This window comes from Oncorhynchus mykiss, chromosome 5, assembly GCF_013265735.2.
Source record: "Oncorhynchus mykiss isolate Arlee chromosome 5, USDA_OmykA_1.1, whole genome shotgun sequence".
Taxonomy (NCBI): domain Eukaryota; kingdom Metazoa; phylum Chordata; class Actinopteri; order Salmoniformes; family Salmonidae; genus Oncorhynchus; species Oncorhynchus mykiss.
In genome coordinates, this window is record NC_048569.1 from 90,912,414 (window position 1) to 90,934,145 (window position 21,732).

At 43.5% G+C, this 21,732-nt stretch overlaps 1 protein-coding gene across 2 annotated transcripts; it reads right to left on the reverse strand.

Moving 5' to 3' along the window:
• Positions 1-15: 15 nt before the first annotated feature.
• Positions 16-19,848, reverse strand: LOC110524789 (complement factor H-like). 2 transcript variants are annotated; one of them, XM_036978755.1, is made up of 8 exons: positions 19,642-19,848; positions 15,573-15,716; positions 12,421-12,594; positions 9,668-9,868; positions 2,688-2,969; positions 2,063-2,236; positions 709-882; positions 37-152 (listed from the first exon to the last, which is right to left on the reverse strand). In XM_036978755.1, the coding sequence occupies exons 1-8, from the start codon at positions 19,754-19,756 to the stop codon at positions 52-54; spliced, it is 1,365 nt and encodes a 454-aa protein (XP_036834650.1). In that variant the 5' UTR covers positions 19,757-19,848; the 3' UTR covers positions 37-51. The 2 variants fall into 2 exon arrangements, with proteins under 2 accessions (XP_036834651.1, XP_036834650.1); XM_036978756.1 differs by lacking the exons at positions 709-882; positions 2,063-2,236 and having other exon boundaries at positions 16-152; positions 2,796-2,969.
• Between the last annotated feature and the right edge of the window lie 1,884 nt (positions 19,849-21,732).

Below are 21,732 nucleotides of genomic sequence, written 5' to 3' on the forward strand. Positions count from 1 at the left end.
TGCCATTCTCCATTCTTGCAAGTTGCTGTTCCTCCGGGGCCTTTGTATGGGTTAATGCATGTATAGTCTATTTGGATCCATTTTCGTATCTCTCCAGCACTGGTCAGGAATCTCCATTCTCCTCCCTGCGCCCTCAGGCTTACCACAGTACTCTGTAGGTGAAGCACAGCATGTTTGAACTATCAAATTACAGTTATCTACCAGAGACACAAAGTGGCAGAGAATGACTGTGTGGTTAGAACATAGTCAATGGCCAATGTACAGTATATTCAGAGAATGTAACTGGGGCAATTTGTGATATATACTGTAAATATGCACTGAAACTCATCCATTATCATATCTAGGAATACTACACTATAATGAATTATAGTAAAAAAAACAGCAAACTGTAAATCATAGATTGATATTTCTGTAATACCAAGCAAAGCCTTAACAATGATTCCTGATTGTGTGAGGGGAGAAAAATACTATATGATATGGAACTTTTAATCTCAATGACCATTTAAATATCATTTTTTCCTGTTTGAATAGGTGCTGTTCATAGTAGAGTTACTCTAAACTGAATTACTGCATCAGTTTCAAACAGTTAGCAATACTTACGTTTGCATGTTGGTGGTGGAGTTGTCCAACTCCCATTTTCACAAGTAAGTGTTTTATGATATGTAGATATAACACCATGTTCAGACCAGTTGAAAATAATGTACATACGTAAACACTTTGGAGGGCTCGGCCATTTTCCATCCAGACATCTGATGCTGCCTGTGAAACTCAGTGTAAACTGTCTGCTGCATTGGTAGGACACCTCTGTAATTACACCTTCAACATCTCTCTTTTCCTTGGTGAAATCTCCATTAGTAATGGGAGGAGGATCAGGACAGCTTGCTAGATTAAACAGGGATCATAATACCGTACCATGAAAATACATTACAATGATACACTACCATGATAATACAGTACCATGACAATACAGTAGCATAATAATACACTACCATGATAATACAGTACCATGATAATACAGTAGCATGACAATATACAGTACCATGATAATACAATACCATGACAAATACAGTAGCCATGATAATACAATACCATGATAATACAGTAGCATGATAATACAATACCATGACAATACAGTAGCATGATAATACAATACCATGACAATACAGTAGCATGATAATACAATACCATGATAATACAGTAGCATGATAATACAACACCATGACAATACAGTAGCATGATAATACAATACCATGATAATACAGTAGCATGATAATACAGTACCATGATAATACAGTACCATGATACAGTAGCATGATAATACAATACCATAACAATACAGTAGCATGATAATACAATACCATGATAATACACTACCATGATAATACAATACCATGACAATACAGTAGCATGATAATACAATACCATGATAATACAATACCATGATAATACAATACCATGACAATACAGTAGCATGATAATACAATACCATAACAATACAGTAGCATGATAATACAATACCATGATAATACAGTACCATGATGCAGTAGCATGATAATACAATACCATGATAATACAATACCATAACAATACAGTAGCATGATAATACAATACCATGACAATACAGTAGCATGATAATACACTACCATGATAATACAATACCATGACAATACAGTAGCATGATAATACAATACCATAACAATACAGTAGCATGATAATACAATACCATAACAATACAGTAGCATGATAATACAATTCCATGACAATACAGTAGCATAATAATACAATACCATGATAATATAGTACCATGATACAGTAGCATGATAATACAATACCATGATAATACAATACCATGACAATACAGTAGCATGATAATACAATACCATGACAATACAGTAGCATAATCGTGATTGTATTATGGTACTGTATTAAATTGGCACTATAGCAGGATAATACAATACCATGAAAATAAATTACAATGAAACAGTACCATGATAATACAATACTGTAGAATGATACAGTACCATGATAATACAATAAACGTATTTATAGATGTAAGGCTTACCTTTACACTCAATTGGCATGTGCCATTCTCCATTATTGCAAGTTGCTGTTCCTCCAGGGCCTTTGTGTGGGTTAATGCATGTATAGTCTATTTGGTTCCCATTTTCGTATCTCTCTAGCTCTTGGTCAAGAATCTGAATTTGTTTCCCTGCACCCTCAGGCTTACCACAGTACTCTGTAGGTGAAGCACCACATGTTTGAACTATCAAATTACAGTTATCTACCAGAGACACAAAAGTGGCAGAGAATGACTGTGTGGTTAGAACCATAGTCAATGGCCAATGTACAGTATATTCAGAGAATGTAACTGGGGCAATTTGTGATATATACTGTAAATATGCACTGAAACTCATCCATTATCATATCTAGGAATACTACACTATAATGAATTATAGTAAAAAAAACAGCAAACTGTAAATCATAGATTGATATTTCTGTAATACCAAGCAAAGCCTTAACAATGATTCCTGATTGTGTGAGGGGAGAAAAATACTATATGATATGGAACTTTTAATCTCAATGACCATTTAAATATCATTTTTTCCCTGTTTGAATAGGTGCTGTTCATAGTAGAGTTACTCTAAACTGAATTACTGCATCAGTTTCAAACAGTTAGCAATACTTACGTTTGCATGTTGGTGGTGGAGTTGTCCAACTCCCATTTTCACAAGTAAGTGTTTTATGATATGTAGATATAACACCATGTTCAGACCAGTTGAAAATAATGTACATACGTAAACACTTTGGAGGGCTCGGCCATTTTCCATCCAGACATCTGATGCTGCCTGTGAAACTCAGTGTAAACTGTCTGCTGCATTGGTAGGACACCTCTGTAATTACACCTTCAACATCTCTCTTTTCCTTGGTGAAATCTCCATTAGTAATGGGAGGAGGATCAGGACAGCTTGCTAGATTAAACAGGGATCATAATACCGTACCATGAAAATACATTACAATGATACACTACCATGATAATACAGTACCATGACAATACAGTAGCATAATAATACACTACCATGATAATACAGTACCATGATAATACAGTAGCATGACAATACAGTAGCATGATAATACAATTGTCATGTACTGTCATGTTGTGTCTTGTCTCTGTCCTTTCCCTTCACCCTGTCTCCCTCTGCTGGTCGTTGTTAGGTTACCTTTTCTCCCCCGCTTTCCCCCAGCTGTTCCTTGTTTCCTCTGACTACCCATTCACCCCGTTTCCCACCTGTTCCCTTTTTCCCTCTGATTAGGTCCCTATATCTCTCTCTGTTTCTGTTCCTGTCCTTGTCGGATTCTTGTTTGTTGTGTTTCATGCCTGAGCCAGACTATCGTCATGTTTGCTGTAACCTTGTCCTGTCCTGTCGGAATCTGCCGGTCTATCTGAGCCTACCTATGTTTGGTTATTAAAGAAGCTCTGTTTAAGTTAGTTCGCTTTTGGGTCCTCATTCACTCCCCATAACAGAAGAATCCGACCAAGAATGGACCCAGCGACTTCGGATCCTCTCCACTCAGCCGTCGGGATCCAGGGAGCGATGCTAGGCAGACACGAGCAGGAAGTGTCTGCTGCTCGACATGCCGTTGAGACCCTGGCCACCCAAGTCTCCAACCTCACAGAACAGGTTCACCATCTCCGCCTCGATCCACCGGCCACTTCCAGGGCTTTCGAATCTCCGGAGCCCAGAATCAATAACCCGCCGTGTTACTCTGGGGAGCCCACTGAATGCCGCTCGTTCCTCACCCAGTGTGATATTGTGTTTTCTCTCCAGCCCAACACTTACTCCAGGAGCACTGCTCGTGTCGCCTACGTCATATCTCTCCTTATTGGACGGGCTCGTGAGTGGGGCACGGCAATGTGGGAGGCAAGGGCTGAGTGTACTAACCAGTATCAGGACTTTAAGGAGGAGATGATACGGGTTTTTGATCGATCTGTTTTTGGGGAGGAGGCTTCCAGGGCCCTGTCTTCCCTATGTCAAGGCAATCGATCCATAACAGACTACTCTATTGAGTTTCGCACTCTTGCTGTCTCCAGTGGCTGGAACGAGCCGGCCTTGCTCGCTCGTCTTCTGGAGGGTTTCCGCGCAGAGGTAAAGGATGAGATTCTCTCCCGGGAGGTTCCTTCCAGCGTGGATTCCTTGATTGAACTCGCTATTCGCATTGAGCGACGGGTTGATCTTCGTCACCGAGCTCGTGGAAAGGAGCTCGCGCTCTCCGTCGCCTCCCTCTCCGCATCACTACCATCTTCCTCTGCCGGCTCGGGTGCTGAGCCCATGCAGCTGGGAGGTATCCGCATCTCGACTAAGGAGAGGGAACGGAGAATCACCAACCGCCTCTGTCTCTATTGCGGTTCCGCTGGTCATTTTGTCACTTCATGTCCAGTAAAAGGCCAGAGCTCGTCAGTAAGCGGAGGGCTACTGGTGAGCGCTACTACTCCTGTCTCTCCTTCAAGATCCTGCACTACCTTGTCGGTCCATCTACGCTGGACCGGTTCGTCAGCTTCCTGCAGTGCCTTAATAGACTCTGGGGCGGAGGGCTGTTTTATGGACGAGACCTGGGCTCGGGAACATGACATTCCTCTCAGACAGTTAAGGGAGCCCACGGCCTTGTTCGCCCTGGATGGTAGTCCTCTCCCCAGGATTCAGCGTGAGACGCTACCTTTAACCCTCACTGTTTCTGGTAATCATAGTGAAACCATTTCTTTTTTAATTTTTCGTTCACCTTTTACACCTGTTGTTTTGGGCCATCCCTGGCTAGTTTGTCATAATCCTTCCATTAATTGGTCTAGTAATTCTATCCTCTCCTGGAACGTCTCTTGTCATGTGAAATGTTTAATGTCTGCTATCCCTCCTGTTTCCTCTGTCTCTTCTTCACAGGAGGAGCCTGGTGATTTGACAGGGGTGCCGGAGGAATATCACGATCTGCGCACGGTGTTCAGTCGGTCCAGGGCCACCTCTCTTCCTCCACACCGGTAGTATGATTGTAGTATTGATCTCCTTCCGGGAACCACCCCCCCCCGGGGTAGACTATACTCTCTGTCGGCTCCCGAACGTAAGGCTCTCGAAGATTATTTGTCTGTAGCTCTTGACGCCGGTACCATAGTCCCCTCCTCCTCTCCCGCCGGAGCGGGGTTTTTTTTTTGTCAAGAAGAAGGACGGGTCTCTGCGCCCCTGCATAGATTATCGAGGGCTGAATGACATAACAGTGAAGAATCGTTATCCGCTTCCTCTTATGTCTTCAGCCTTCGAGATCCTGCAGGGAGCCAGGTTTTTCACTAAGTTGGACCTTCGTAACGCTTACCATCTCGTGCGCATCAGGGAGGGGGACGAGTGGAAGACGGCGTTTAACACTCCGTTAGGGCACTTTGAATACCGGGTTCTTCCTTTCGGCCTCGCTAACGCTCCAGCTGTCTTTCAGGCATTAGTCAATGATGTCCTGAGAGACATGCTGAACATCTTTGTTTTCGTTTACCTTGACGATATCCTGATTTTTTCACCGTCACTCCAGATTCATGTTCAGCACGTTCGACGTGTCCTCCAGCGCCTTTTAGAGAATTGTCTTTTTGTGAAGGCTGAGAAGTGCACTTTTCATGCCTCCTCCGTCACATTTCTCGGTTCTGTTATTTCCGCTGAAGGCATTAAGATGGATCCCGCTAAGGTCCAAGCTGTCATTGATTGGCCCGTCCCTAAGTCACGCGTCGAGCTGCAGCGCTTTCTCGGCTTCGCGAACTTCTATCGTCGTTTCATCCGTAATTTCGGTCAGGTGGCAGCTCCTCTCACAGCCCTTACTTCTGTCAAGACGTGCTTTAAGTGGTCCGTTTCCGCCCAGGGAGCTTTTGATCTCCTCAAGAATCGTTTTACATCCGCTCCTATCCTTGTTACACCTGACGTCTCTAGACAGTTCGTTGTCGAGGTTGACGCGTCAGAGGTGGGCGTGGGAGCCATCCTTTCTCAGCGCTCCCTCTCTGACGACAAGGTCCACCCATGCGCGTATTTTTCTCATCGCCTGTCGCCGTCGGAACGTAACTATGATGTGGGTAACCGCGAACTGCTCGCCATCCGGTTAGCCCTAGGCGAATGGCGACAGTGGTTGGAGGGGGCGACCGTTCCTTTTGTCGTTTGGACTGACCATAGGAACCTTGAGTACATCCGTTCTGCCAAACGACTTAATGCGCGTCAGGCGCGTTGGGCGCTGTTTTTCGCTCGTTTCGAGTTTGTGATTTCTTATCGTCCGGGCTCTAAGAACACCAAGCCTGATGCTTTGTCTCGTCTCTTCAGTTCTTCAGTAGCCTCCACTGACCCCGAGGGGATTCTCCCTGAGGGGCGTGTTGTCGGGTTGACTGTCTGGGGAATTGAGAGGCAGGTAAAACAAGCGCTCACTCACACTCCGTCGCCGCGCGCTTGTCCTAGGAACCTTCTTTTCGTTCCCGTTCCTACTCGTCTGGCCGTTCTTCAGTGGGCTCACTCTGCCAAGTTAGCCGGCCACCCTGGCGTTCGGGGTACGCTTGCTTCCATTCGCCAGCGTTTTTGGTGGCCCACCCGGGAGCATGACACGCGTCGTTTCGTGGCTGCTTGTTCGGTCTGCGCGCAGACTAAGTCCGGTAACTCTCCTCCTGCCGGCCGTCTCAGGCCGCTTCCTATTCCCTCTCGACCGTGGTCTCACATCGCCTTAGATTTTGTCACCGGACTGCCTTCGTCAGCGGGGAAGACTGTTATTCTTACGGTTGTCGATAGGTTCTCTAAGGCGGCTCATTTCATTCCCCTTGCTAAGCTTCCTTCTGCTAAAGAGACGGCACAAATCATCATCGAGAATGTTTTCAGAATTCATGGCCTTCCGTCAGACGTCGTTTCGGACAGAGGTCCGCAATTCACGTCTCAATTTTGGAGGGAGTTTTGCCGTTTGATTGGGGCTTCCGTCAGTCTCTCTTCCGGCTTTCACCCCCAGTCTAACGGTCAAGCAGAACGGGCCAATCAGACTATTGGTCGCATCTTACGCAGTCTTTCTTTTCGTAACCCTGCGTCTTGGTCAGAACAGCTCCCCTGGGCAGAATACGCCCACAACTCGCTTCCTTCGTCTGCGACCGGGCTATCTCCTTTTCAGAGTAGCCTCGGGTACCAGCCTCCGCTGTTCTCATCTCAGTTCGCCGAGTCCAGCGTCCCCTCCGCTCAGGCTTTTGTCCAACGTTGCGAGCGCACCTGGAAGAGGGTCAGGTCTGCACTTTGCCGTTATAGGACGCAGACTGTGAGGGCTGCTAATAAGCGTAGAACTAAGAGTCCTAGATATTGTCGCGGTCAGAGAGTTTGGCTCTCCACTCAGAACCTTCCCCTTAAGACGGCTTCTCGCAAGTTGACCCCGCGGTTCATTGGTCCGTTCCGTATTTCTCGGGTCATTAATCCTGTCGCAGTTCGACTTCTTCTTCCGCGATACCTTCGTCGCGTCCACCCGGTCTTCCATGTCTCCTGCATCAAGCCCGTCCTTCGCGCCCCCGCTCGTCTTCCCCCCCCCCCCCCCCCCCATCCTTGTCGAGGGCGCACCCATCTACACGGTCCGTAGAATTTTGGACATGCGTTCTCGGGGCCGTGGTCACCAGTACCTCGTAGATTGGGAGGGGTACGGTCCTGAGGAGAGGAGTTGGGTTCCCTCTCGGGACGTGCTGGACCGTGCGCTGATCGAGGATTTCCTCCGTTGCCGCCAGGTTTCCTCCTCAAGTGCGCCAGGAGGCGCTCGGTGAGTGGGGGGGTACTGTCATGTACTGTCATGTTGTGTCTTGTCTCTGTCCTTTCCCTTCACCCTGTCTCCCTCTGCTGGTCGTTGTTAGGTTACCTTTTCTCCCCCGCTTTCCCCCAGCTGTTCCTTGTTTCCTCTGACTACCCATTCACCCCGTTTCCCACCTGTTCCCTTTTTCCCTCTGATTAGGTCCCTATATCTCTCTCTGTTTCTGTTCCTGTCCTTGTCGGATTCTTGTTTGTTGTGTTTCATGCCTGAGCCAGACTATCGTCATGTTTGCTGTAACCTTGTCCTGTCCTGTCGGAATCTGCCGGTCTATCTGAGCCTACCTATGTTTGGTTATTAAAGAAGCTCTGTTTAAGTTAGTTCGCTTTTGGGTCCTCATTCACTCCCCATAACAACAATACCATAATACAGTACCATGATAATACAATACCATGACAATACAGTAGCATGATAATACAATACCATGATAATACAGTAGCATGATAATACAATACCATGATAATACAGTAGCATGATAATACAATACCATGACAATACAGTAGCATGATAATACAATACCATGATAATACAGTACCATGATTCAGTAACATAATACAGTACCATGAGAATACAGTACCTGTCACGGCTGTTGTAAGAAGAGGACCAAGGTGCAGCGTGGTGAACGTACATTTTATTTTATTAATAAAAATGACACCGAACAAAACAATAAACACTACAAAAACAAACCGTGAAGCTAAAGGCTATGTGCCCGAAACAAAGTCAACTTCCCACAAAGACAGGTGGAAAAAAGGGCTACCGAAGTATGGTTCTCAATCAGAGAATACCGATTGCGAGCCAGACCTAATCGCCCAACATCAGTGCCTGACCTCATTAATGCTCTTGTGGCTGAATGGAAGCAATACCCTGCAGCAATTTTCCAACATCTAGTGGAAAACCTTCACAGAAGAGTGGAGGCTGTTATAGCAGCAAAGGTAGGGACCAACACCATATTAATATAAGGGCACAAGTCGAGACTCATATGCAGACACAGGAGGCAGATGGTTGAGCTCCAATAACTATTATAACCCAAGGGATAGGCAAAAGGCAGATCGGGTACTGGCGAACACATCTGCCACACTGACCCTCAACACGGGGCCCCTCGGGTGCGTGCTTAGTCCCCTCGTGTACTCCCTATTCACGCAAGACTGTGTGGCCACGCATAACTCCAACACCATCATTAAGTTTGGTGACGACACATGATGGTAGGCCTGATCACCGATGATGATGAGACAGCCTATAGGGAGGAGGTCAGAGACCTGGCAGCCCAAGCCATAGACTGTTCTCTCTGCTACCGCAAGTTCAAGTGATAACACACACTTTCACACTCACCACATATACTGCTGTTATTGTGTATTATCACTCCTGTTGCCTAGTCACTTTACCTCTACCTACAGTATACTGCTGTTACTGTGTATTATCACTCCTGTTGCCTAGTCACTTTACCTCTACCTACAGTATACTGCTGTTATTGTGTATTATCACTCCTGTTGCCTAGTCACTTTACCTCTACCTACAATATACTGCTGCTACTGTGTATTATCACTCCTGTTGCCTAGTCACTTTACCTCTACCTATGTGGACATAACTACCTCATTTACCTGCACATCGACTTTGTACAATTGCTCCCTGTATAGAGCCATGTTATTTTTTACTTGTTTTATCGTTATTTGTTATTAACTTTGTACTCCATTTGTCACTTTCTATTTTCATTTGACTTTTTATCTTTAAATCTACATTGTTGAAAAATGACCCGGAAGTAAGCATTTCACTGTTAGCCTACACCTGTTGTTTACCAATCATGTGACAAATAAAATGTGTTTTGATTTGAGTATGAACATACGTTCACAATCTGTAGAAGATGACCACTTTCCGTCCTCTTTGCATGTCATTGTATTTTCAGTCTGACGTGAGAAAGAGTTCCAGAATCCTGAGGCACAGGTCACCGTTACACTTTCATCAGGCAAGAACAGATTTCTGTCAGCAGGTGTGTAACTGGTTCCTCTTGTTGGTGGCAATGACAATGCACATTTAGCAAATGCTGCTGAGAGACAAAACAATTACGGAAAAACATTATATTAGTATCTTGCTTGAAGTCAAAGAGATGAGTTTCCCTGCTGTCTTAAAGGGGCATTCTGCAATAATCAACAATAAAAAAGCGCTCACCCCGCTAAGTTAGGCAAAGTTGATATTTATCCCTCTCAGCAAAAAGCTTTTTCAAAGGTCAACTGCCCTTTAGAAGCAGCTTCTCTATTAAAAGGCCTATATATCATCAATATGAGTAAGAAACATTAATTCTAGTGTCAAAATTGACTACGAAGTGTATATACTATCATTTTGGTAATGAAGTCAGTCTTGTCCAAAACGTGTTTGGTATGTGACTGCATCAGGATTCTCTTGAGGGCTTGGTTTGCATTACAATTAATGGTGTGTTCAAAACAAATGGGAACTTGGAACTCGTATATCTCAGACTTTCCGACTTCAGTGCGACCAAAACAACTGGGAACTCGGCCACTGCACTTGAACTTTCTTCGCCAGACAAGATGTGCGGTTAGTATTTGCCCTTGCTCGGGAAATACCTACTCTAGAGATGGGCTTCCATAAAGTTGTGGCAGATGGCCAGGATATGGATTAATGTTACACCTGCCTAGTTTCTACTTGCGCTGTCAACCGTCAAGAGACTGGTGTGTTGTTGTTAAGTAAAGTAGCTAGCTCCATTTTGTTTATAGCTTGTTATGCTACATGCTATCAGTTGATAGGCTATGCCACTATGATAAATGGCTGTGATATAACTAGTTAAATACATAGTCTCTACCTAACGTGTGATGTGAGAGGAAGATTTGCATAGCTAACATTGCACCTGAAGACAGGGTTGATCCCTGCTAGCTACCATTAGCTAGCTCATAATCTAGCAAACCTGATGCCATGTATGATACATGTTGCCAGCTTGCTTTCAACAGTGTTTCAACTCAAGCTGGCTAGCTTCTGTCCTTGTTTGTTGTGATTGAATGGCAAAGACACACCCAAGAAACATCCACATCAAACCACAACTCCAAGTCAACTCTCGTTTGACTTCAGTCATAGGTGCTAAAATTCCTAATGAGCTTTGATGAAAAATTAGGCCAAATCAGTGAATTCTCCCTTTAAAACTGTAATGAGGGTGTGTGTTTCTGGAAGTCAATCAACTATTCTGGACAAGCAGAAAGTAAATGAAAAGGAGGAGTCTACCGTATCCGTAGACAACTTCACCATTCATTTTCTATATTCAGGATTCAGCCAAACATCGTTTTAAGCAACCTTTTGTTTACTGGCCCAACGCAATAACCACTTGGCTATCTGCCACCCTGATTATATTTCCGTCCCTGGGCCATGCACGCTGACACAGTATGGCCAGGTGTCACAACTGGCAGTGTCTGGGAGACGCATCAGGCATCGCACAATTGGCCCAGCATCGTCCAGGATAGGAGAGGGTTTGGCATGCCGAGATCCATCTCGCTCTAGCGACTCCTGTGGTGGGCCAGGCGCATGCACGCTGACACAGTATGGCCAAGTGTACGCTGTTTCTTCCGACACATTGGAGCAGCTGGCTTCCGGGTTAAGTGGACATTGTGTCAAGAAGCAGTGCGGCTTGAGTGGGTTGTGTTTCGGAGGACGCGCGGCTCTCGACCTTTGTCTCTCCCGAGTCCGTACAGGAGTTGCAACTATGGGACAAGACTATAACTACCAATTGGATACCATGAAATTGGGGAGACAAAAGGAATAAAAACATTTTTTTTTATTTAATTAAAGGGCCCGGGAGAGGGATGCGGCCCGGGGGTCGTACTTTGCCCCCCTTGACTTACCGTTACATTCTTTTATGGGACTGAAACATAATTGGGCCGGCAGATAGCCTAGTGGTTAGCGCGTTGGGCCAGTAACTGAAAGGTTGCTGGATCGAATCCCAGAGCTGACAAGTAAACAATCTGTCATTCTGCCCCTGAACAAGGCAGCTAACCCACTGTTCCCCTGAACAAGGCAGCTAACCCACTGTTCCCCTGAACAAGGCAGCTAACCCACTGTTCCCCTGAACAAGGCAGCTAACCCACTGTTCCCCTGAACAAGGCAGCTAACCCACTGTTCCCCTGAACAAGGCAGCTAACCCACTGTTCCCCTGAACAAGGCAGCTAACCCACTGTTCCCCTGAACAAGGCAGCTAACCCACTGTTCCCCTGAACAAGGCAGTTAACCCACTGTTCCCCTGAACAAGGCAGCTAACCCACTGTTCCCCTGAACAAGGCAGCTAACCCACTGTTCCCCTGAACAAGGCAGCTAACCCACTGTTCCCCTGAACAAGGCAGCTAACCCAATGTTCCCCTGAACAAGGCAGCTAACCCACTGTTCCCCGGTAGGCCATCATTTTAAATAAGAATTTGTTCTTAACTGACTTGCCTGATTAATTTTTAAATGTGAAGATTTTTTTTCTGGTAACTACCTTGTACCAAGATGGTATGGGTTCAAATTAATCAATTATTTATAGGTAATAATTGTCTAATTACCATATGTTCGTGTAAATACCTGGTACTTTCTGTACTTTAAAATACAGTCCTACAGACTTACCTTGACACTCGATTGTCTTACTCCACTCTCCGTTCTTGCAAGTTGCTTTTCCTCTTGAGCCTTTGTTTGGGCCGCTAAGGCATCCATAATCTATTTTGTCCCCATTTTCATATCTCTCTCGGTCAGGAATCAGCAGCATTCTGGTGTCTGCACCCTCAGGTTTACTACAGTAATCTGCAAGTGAAGCACAGACATGGACAAATACCCTCCTCCATACACTCTTTTGGCTCCTCCATTTCCACCACATCTTGTAAAAACAGTGTAATGTGTTACTCTGTGTGGAAATATCAATCCAATTGCAAGGTTCGACATTAAAGCTTGTACGGGGGGACAAGTGAAAATCAAAATAGTCAGGCAAGCAAAATATAGACTTAAGTTGTTTAAATGGACAAGTAAAAAAAAAATAATAATAGCATCAAACAATTACTCAGATCAGAATTGAATCAAAGTGTCCTCCGGATGTGATGTGTTGCGCACTGTTCTCACAATTTGGGGCGGCAGCATTGCCTAGTGGGTACTAGTAACCGAAAGGTTGCAAGATTGAATCCCCGAGCTGACAAGGTAAAAATCAGTCGTTCTGCCCCTGAACTGTTCCTTGGCCGTCATTGAAAATAAGAATTTGTTTAAAAAAAGTTTAAGTCATTTATAGTTTAAAAAAAAAACATTATTATTCAGACCCTTTACTTCGTTGAAGCGCCTCTGGCATCAGCATCGAGTTTTCTTGGGTATGACACTACAAGCTTTTATTTGTATTTGGCCCACCTGTATTTGGGGAGTTTCTCCCATTCTTCTTGTCGCTGCACAGCTATTTTCAGGTCTCTCCTTCTTTTTAATTATTTTTTTTTTACCCCCTTTTCTCCCCAATTTCGTGGTTTCCAATTGCTTTCGTAGCTACTATCTTGTCTCATCGCTACAACTCCCGTACGGGCTCGGAAGAGACGAAGGTTGAAAGTCATGAGGACTCCAATAAACAACCCAACCAAGCCGCACTGCTTCTTAACACAGCGCCATCCAACCTGGAAGCCAGCCGCACCAATGTGTCGGAGGCAACACTGTGCACCTGGCAACCTTGGTTAGCGCGCACTGCGCCCGGCCCGCCACAGGAGTCACTGGTGTGCGATGAGACAAGGATTTCCCTACCGGCCAAACCCTCCCTAACCCGGACGACGCTAGGCCAATTGTGCATCGCCCCACGGACCTCCCAGTCACGGCCGGTTACGACAGAGCCTGGGCGCGAACCCAGAGTCTCTGGTGGCACAGCTGGCGCTGCAGTACCCTTAACCACTGCGCCACCCGGGAGGCCTGGTGTCTCCTTCTTTACCTCGATCCTGACTAGTTTCCCAGTCCCTGCCGCTGAAAAACATCCCCCACAGCTTGATGCTGCCGTCCTATGCTTCGCCGTAGGGATAGTGCCAATACCGCACAATGACAGGTTTCCTCAAGATGTGACGCTTGGTATTCAGTCCAAAGAGTTCAATCTTGGTTTCATCAGACCACATAATCTTGTTTCTCATGGTCTAAAAGTCCTTTAGGTGCCTTGTCCTTCTGGAAGGTTCTCCCATCTCCACAGATGAACTTTGGAGCTCTGTCAGACTGACCATCGGGTTCTTGGTCACCTCCCCGACCAAAGCCCTTCTCCCCCAATTACTCAGTTTGGCCGGGCGGCCAGCTCTAAGAAGAGTCTTGGTCTTTCCAAAATTATCCCACTTAATAATGTGGAGGCTACTGTATTCTTGGGGAGCTTCAATGCTCGAGACATTTTTTGATACCCTTCCCAAGATCTGTGCCTCGACACAATCCTGTCTCAGATCTTCACGGACACACATGTCTTGGTTTTTGCTCTGACATGCACTGTCAACAGTGGGACCTTATTTAGAAAGGTGTGTGCCTTTCCAAATCATGTACAATAAATGTAATTTACCACAGGTGGACTCCAATCAAGTTGTAGAAACATCTCAAGGATGATCAATGGAAAAAGGATTTTAAGTCTCATATGTAAGTAAGGTATTAATGTTTTTTGTTTTAAACAAATGTTCCCAAATTTCTAGAAATCTCTTATCACTTTGTCAATGTGCGGTATTGCGTGTAGATTTATTTATTTAAACCATTTTAGAATAAGGCTGTAACGTAACAAAATGTGGAAAAATTCTACGGGTATGAATACTTTCCGAATGCACTGTAGTGTGAGTTATTTGCTCAGTTTTAGCAATTATTTTGTCCTCAAACAGGTTTGTTACGGGCATGAAACGTGAAGGGAGATGTTGCTCCACGAGAGAGAGCAACATTCAATATGTAATTGAGGGAAAAGCTGTTTTTTAAACAATTATTTTTAAAAAGAGAGTGGAGTTCCAGCTTTCTGTGAGTTTAGCACATATTCTCAACATTAAATAATAAGGAAATGCTACCACTTTACAAACAGAGAATGTAATTGAGATGATGTACAAGTGGAACGGAGTGGAGCGTTCTGTTTGTAGTGAATATATACTCTATACAGGTCTACCAACGGACAGTTTTTGTTGGACATTACATTCACTGTTAGATCAGTTACATTGCTATCTAGCAACAATATCAATAACAACAACAATAATATTACCCAGCTCTAGACAGATGGTATTCTACATTTTCGTCTCATTCTCTGTATGGTAATAATAATGATACTAATGAATTTCATTTTGCAAAGTGTCTTCTTGCATCATACAACACAATTTGGACTTGAGCTTTCACACAAGTCAAAAATCTGTCTTACTTTTCCAAAGGACAAGTGGGTAATAAAGTTAATGTCAAGCCCTGAAATGTAGTAAACGCAATAAGCACTTCAATGTTTACAGTACTATAGTAATGCCATAGACATTAAACACACAAGAAGAAAGAGCATCCATACATAGCTATAGATGCAAGGATAGACCATCCATGATATCAACATTATACTTTGAACCATCTATTGAGGCTATATAGTGTTTGTTTACATTTACTTTGTTTACAAACAAAGGAGTAAAACAATCTTATATTTTGGGTTATGATGAGGTGCGACAGTTGAACTGAGCTCATGAGTCATTTATAAGTTATGTTCTTCAAGAATCATTTGGTACATGTAATTCATTTAGAAGTCCAACAATGGGTGTAGCAACTGCAGATTGCCCCTTTAAACTGACCTTTGCCCTTGATGGTCTTATCCCACTCTCCGTTCTTACAAGTTGCAAGACATCCATACTCCACTTGGTCCCCATTTTCATAACGTTCTTGATTAGGAATCGGCAGCATTCTCCTCCCTTCACCCTCAGGCTTACCACAGTACTCTGCAGATGAAGCACAGCATGTTTGAACTATCAAAGTGCAACTAACTACATTGACCGAGATGGTCCCGCTTCAAATGACAATCAGTTTATACAGCCTTCATGATGCGTTCATCAGCACTACATAAATGTATTACAAATAATCTACAACAGTATGTCATGCTTTATAAATGGTTCATAAATGGGACATAACTGTGTGAAATAATCACCAATGTCCAATGTGACATAACCCACTATGTCAAATATGATAAAATAATCTCCCAATGCATTACTCATTGGCTTAATCTACCAACCAATCATCTCTACAAGAACTTCCCCCATGTGTCTTGTGCATTAGTCGGTCAGACGTCTTGGCAGTAAAGAGATTGTGTTTGTAACTCTTATTGGGATAGTTTTCCCCACAATCGACCAAAGATTATAAGTGTGTAGTCTTTATTCTTCTGTGTGAAGCCATTAACTAGCTCTGTCCTTTGATAATTAACTAGCTGGAAATTAGGGCTTGTTGTTTTTTCTCTCTCTTGAGGCTAGGGGAATGGTTTCCACTAGATAGCAAAACCACAAAGTCAAAATTGGTTAGGGTTAGGCATAAGGTGAGCAGTGTGGTAAAGGTTAGTATTAGGTTTAAACTGAAACTCGAAGAAGGGAAATTGTGGAACTGGGCGGAGTTTATGACTTTGTGGCTGTGTTAACTTTTTGCTGTCAAAGGACATGATAACAAATAATTTATTCAGTAAGGTCATTCCCATACAATTCTATGGTCACTCCCACTAAGGCCAACATTGAATGGTTGATATCCCAGGCTTATATGTGTGCAATAGCCTGTGGACGAGGTTTGCATCTGGTCAAACACAATTATTTCCAGAAGTTTACTAAGGGTTGGTAACAGGCTGATTGGTCAGCTATTTGAGCCAGTAAAGGGGGCTTTAATATTCTTGGGTAGCGGGATTACTTTAGCTTCCCTCCAGGCCTGAGGGCACACGCTCTCTAGTAGGCTTAAATTGAAGATGTGGCAATATCATCTGCTATTATCCTCAGTAATTCTCCATCCAGATTGTCAGACCCCGGTGGCTTGTCACTGTCGACAGACAAAAATAATTTTTTCACCTCTTCCACACTGACTTTACGAAATTCAAAAGTACAATTCTTGTACTTTTGTAATTTGGTCCGATCTACTTGAATGTGTAGTGCCAGTGTTTGTTGCTGGAATGTCATCCCTAAGTTTGCTTTTCTTTGCCAATGAAAAGGTCATTAAAGTAGGTTTCAATATCAGTGGGCTTTGTGATGAATGAGCCATCTGATTCAATGAATGAAGGAGAGAGTTGGCTTTTCCCCCAAAAAATGTAATTTAAGTTGCTCCATAATGTTTTACTATCATTCTTTATATATTCTTTATATCTTTGTTTCATTGTGTAGTTTTTAATTTATTTAGTTTAGTCACATGATCTCTTAATTTGCAGTACGTTTGCCAATCGGTTGTGCAGCCAGACTTATTTCCCAAACATTTAGCCTCATCCCTCTCAACCATACATTTTTTTCAATTCCTCATCAATCCAAGGGGATGTAATCGTTTTTACAGTCATTTTCTTAATGGGTGCATGCTTATTACTAACTGGAATAAGTAGTTACATAAATGCATCAAGTGCAGCGAGGTGCCGGCTAGCGGAGTGGAACACTTAAAAATTAAAGGAGAGCCGTACACTCTATGAGAACAGATGCAAAAATATTTATGTCCAACGATTTGACAGACAAGCTGTCTTCATCAGGGTATGACAGACAAGCTGTCTTCATCAGGGTATGACAGACAAGCTGTCTTCATCAGGGTATGACAGACAAGCTGTCTTCATCAGGGTATATGTCCAACGTCAGGGTATGACAGACAAGCTGTCTTCATCAGGGTATGACAGACAAGCTGTCTTCATCAGGGTATGACAAACAAGCTGTCTTCATCAGGGTATGACAGACAAGCTGTCTTCATCAGGGTATGACAGACAAGCTGTCTTCATCAGGGTATATGTCCAACGTCAGGGTATGATGACGACAGCTTGTCTGTTGAAACGTTGGACATAAATATTTTTGCATCTGAGCTCCTAGATTGTGCGGCTCTCCTTTTATTTTTTAAGTGCTCCTCATTACACACCACAGACCAGCAAATATTCTTTACATCATCAACATATGAATCACTACAAAACTTGTTTTATGACCTTTCATACACTATATTAGGCCCAGCGTTTGGAACTGTGGTTATCCTAGATATGACTATTATATTGTGATCATTGCATCCTATGGATTAGGATACTGCTTTAAAGTATATATTTACAGCGTTAGTAAAGATGTGATCAATACATGTTGATGATTTAAATCCTGTACCGTTTGTAACTACCCTGGCAGGTTGACTGGCAACCTAATCCAGATTGCAGGCACTGGTAACAGTTTGAAGTTTTTTCCTGAGTGGGCAGCTTGATGATAGCCAGTCAATATTTAAATCACCCAGAAAATATACTTCTATGTTGATATCACGTTCATTATCATCTTCGCTCGCTTGTAACCGCTAGAAACCACTAAAAACTGCTAGAAACCACTAGAAACTGATACAGACCGATAGGAACCACACAAAAGACCACACTTGCCATTTTGGCACTGAGTTGGTTTTTGGAGGGGATTTTTTTTGCAGAGTTTTATTATTTACTCTTTACGTTGGATGGCAACAACAACTGCCCAAATTACACCAGGAACGCACAATCCTTCCATCAGTGCTTAGACTGTCCGCAATAGGCTGAAAGAGGAAGGCCTGAAGGCTTGAAGGCCTGTTGTAAGGCAGGACCTCACCAGACATCACCGGCAAAAACGTTGGCTATGGGCACAAACCCACCGTCGTTGGACCAGGCAGGACTGGCAAAAGTGCTCTTCACTGACAAGATGCGGTTTTGTCTCACCAGGGGTGATGTTCGGATTCGTGTTTATCATTGAAGGAATGACGGTTACACCGAGGCCTGTACTCTGGAGCGGGATCGATTTGGAGGTGGAGGGTCCGTCATGGTCTGGGGCGGTGTGTCACAGCATCATCGGACTGAGTTTGGTGTCATTGCAGGCAATCTCAACGCTGTGTGTTACAGGGAAGACATCCTCCTCCCTCATGTGGTACCCTTCCTGCAGGCTCATCCTGACATGACCCTCCAACATGACAATGCCACCAGCCATACTTCTCGTTCTGTGCGTGATTTCCTGCAAGATAGGAATATCAGTGTTCTGCCATGGCCAGCAAAGAGCCCGGATCTCAATCGAATTGAGCACGTCTGGGACCTGTAGGATCTAGGGCAATTCCCCCCAGATATGTCCTGGAACTTGCAGGTGCCTTGGTGGAAGAGTGGGGTAACAATTCACAGCAAGAACTGGCAAATCTGGTGCAGTCCATGAGGAGGAAATGCACTGCAGTACTTAATGCAGCTGGTGGCCACACCAGATACTGAATGTTACTTTTGATTTTGACTCCCCTTTGTTCACAGACACATTATTCCATTTTTGTTAGTCACATGTCTGTGGAATTTGTTCAGTTTATATATCAGTTGTTGAATCTTGTTATGTTCATACAAATATTTACACGTTAAGTTTACTGAAAATAAACGCAGTGGACAGTGAGAGGACGTTTCTTTTTTTGCTGAGTTTGTATTCCTGAAGTCCTGTCAAAAACATAAAAAGTGAATATGGAATTGAAAGCAGAAATTGTCATCACTTTCCCTGCGTATCAGAAGAGTAATGTGCTGTTTCCCTATGATGATGTACAATAGTATCTAAACGTAGCAAAGTAAACACATCAGTTACGTTTGCTCACTTTGTACAGTCTAGTCAGTGTCTTACAGAGCAATTGGTGGATACTAACACAATGTGGGCACTACAAGCATGTGAGAAAGTGAAGGAAACACATCCTTACCAGTCTGAGCTGATGAAGCATCCACATTCACCCATACCACCAGACACAGCAGAGTCAGAGATGATTTCATGTTGATCAAATGGTAGATGCAGTAAAAATGGAAGGAGTAGAACATAAATATAGAGTGTCTACCCCAAAGTTAATGTTTGTCTACAGAGTTCCAGCCCCCAGGGAGCACTGAAGAGAACCACTGTCCAGAGGGACTGACCCAAAATACTAGAATTCAATCAAACCTACATTGCGGGGAGGGGAAACACTGACCTACCAACTAAACAAAACAAACAATGTTACATTTAACTTTTTCTTGCATATGAGAATTGAAGGTCAATATTTCTGCCTCAATGTGTAGAATGCAAAGAACACATCTATGACACTCAGTAACGATGATGCAGTTGAAATACTTGGCAAGGACCACGAGGACATTTTACTAGATATTATCTGGCTGCTTTGATATTGTAAAAAATATACGTTATGTTTCTTTATAGTGAACTTTGATCATGTCATTCACAGCACCACTAACTTCCCACTGAGCACACACTGGTTGAATCAACGTTGTTTCCATGTCATGGAAATTAAATTGAACCCCGTGGAATAGATGTTGGTTTGGCGTCTGTGTCCAATGGGATGAGGCTTGATGGTGTATGGGATAATATTCCAGGGAACAATTAAAATAATAAATATTAGATTAGAGTAGATTTGTTTAGATTAGAGTACATTGTATTAGAGTAGATTAGAGTAGACTAGATTCGATTAGAGTAAATTAGATTTTATTAAATTAAATAGATTAAATCAAATTAGAATCAGAAGCACTTTATTTAATGTTGGACAATCATGAAGCTGAAAATAATTTAAGAAAACTATTGACTGGGGTTATTCGTTGACATGTTTGTCCAACAAGCCAGTGGCCATCTCTTCCTGTCAGCTGAAGCCACTTTTGGCAATGAGGCAAGTTCATGACCCCATGTATGGGGAAAATATGACGAAAATCAACACTTCCTGGGCTAAGTCTACTATGACCAGTACACTTAAAAGTGATATAGTCCACATGTGTGACAGAGTGTTTAGTTTGATCTTTCTGAGGATGCATGAATTGGATGTTCTGTGTGTTCATCAGCTGATCGTCCACAGTGTAGGGTTCTGAAACGAGAAAATGGTACATAAATCAGTGTGTGAATATGTCCTGAAGATCAGGTGGCATTACAATTGGCTACAGTAGCAAGTCAATGTGCTGTGGTACAGGTTAGTCGATGTCATTAGTACATGTAGGCAGGGGTAAAGTGACTGCATAGATAATAACAGCAAGTAGCAGCAGTGTAAAGACAAAGGGGTAGGGGGATGGGGGGCTGTCAATGTAAATAGTACGGGTGGCCATTTTATTAATTGTTCAGCCGTCTTATGGCTTAGGGGTAGAAGCTGTTAAGGAGCCTTTTAGACCTAGACTTGGCGATCCAGTACTGCTTGCCGGATTGAGAGGACAGTATATGATTTGGGTGACTGGAGTCTCTGACACCGCCGTGTATATACAGTGGGGCAAAAAAGTATTTAGTCAGCCACCAATTGTGCAAGTTCTCCCACTTAAAAAGATGAGAGAGGCCTGTAATTTTCATCATAGGTACACTTCAACTATGACAGACAAAATGAGAAAAAAAAATCAGAAAGTCACATTGTAGGATTTTTTATGAATTTATTTGCAAATTATGGTGGAAAATAAGTATTTGGTCAATAACGAAAGATTATCTCAATACTTTGTTATATACCCTTTGTTGGCAATGACAGAGGTCAAACGTTTTCTGTAAGTCTTCACAAGATTTTCACACACTGTTGCTGGTATTTTTGCCCATTCCTCCATGCAGATCTCCTCTAGAGCAGTGATGATTTGGGACTGTTGCTGGGCAACACGGACTTTCAACTCCCTCCAAAGATTTTCTATGGGGTTGAGATCTGGAGACTGGCTAGGCCACTCCAGGACCTTGAAATGCTTCTTACGAAGCCACTCCTTCGTTGCCCGGGCGTTGTGTTTGGGATCATTGTCATGCTGAAAGACCCAGCCACGTTTCATCTTCAATGCCCTTGCTGATAGAAGGAGGTTTT

Coding starts and splice junctions, on each gene's coding strand:
- LOC110524789 (XM_036978755.1), bottom strand. CDS start 19,756: ATGTTCTACTCCTTCCATTTTTACTGCATCTACCATTTGATCAACATG. Junction 9,869..12,420: donor TAAGACAATCGAGTGTCAAG/GTAAGTCTGTAG, acceptor TTTGTCTCTCAG/CAGCATTTGCTAAATGTGCA. Junction 153..708: donor GAGCCCTCCAAAGTGTTTAC/GTATGTACATTA, acceptor CTTCACCTACAG/AGTACTGTGGTAAGCCTGAG.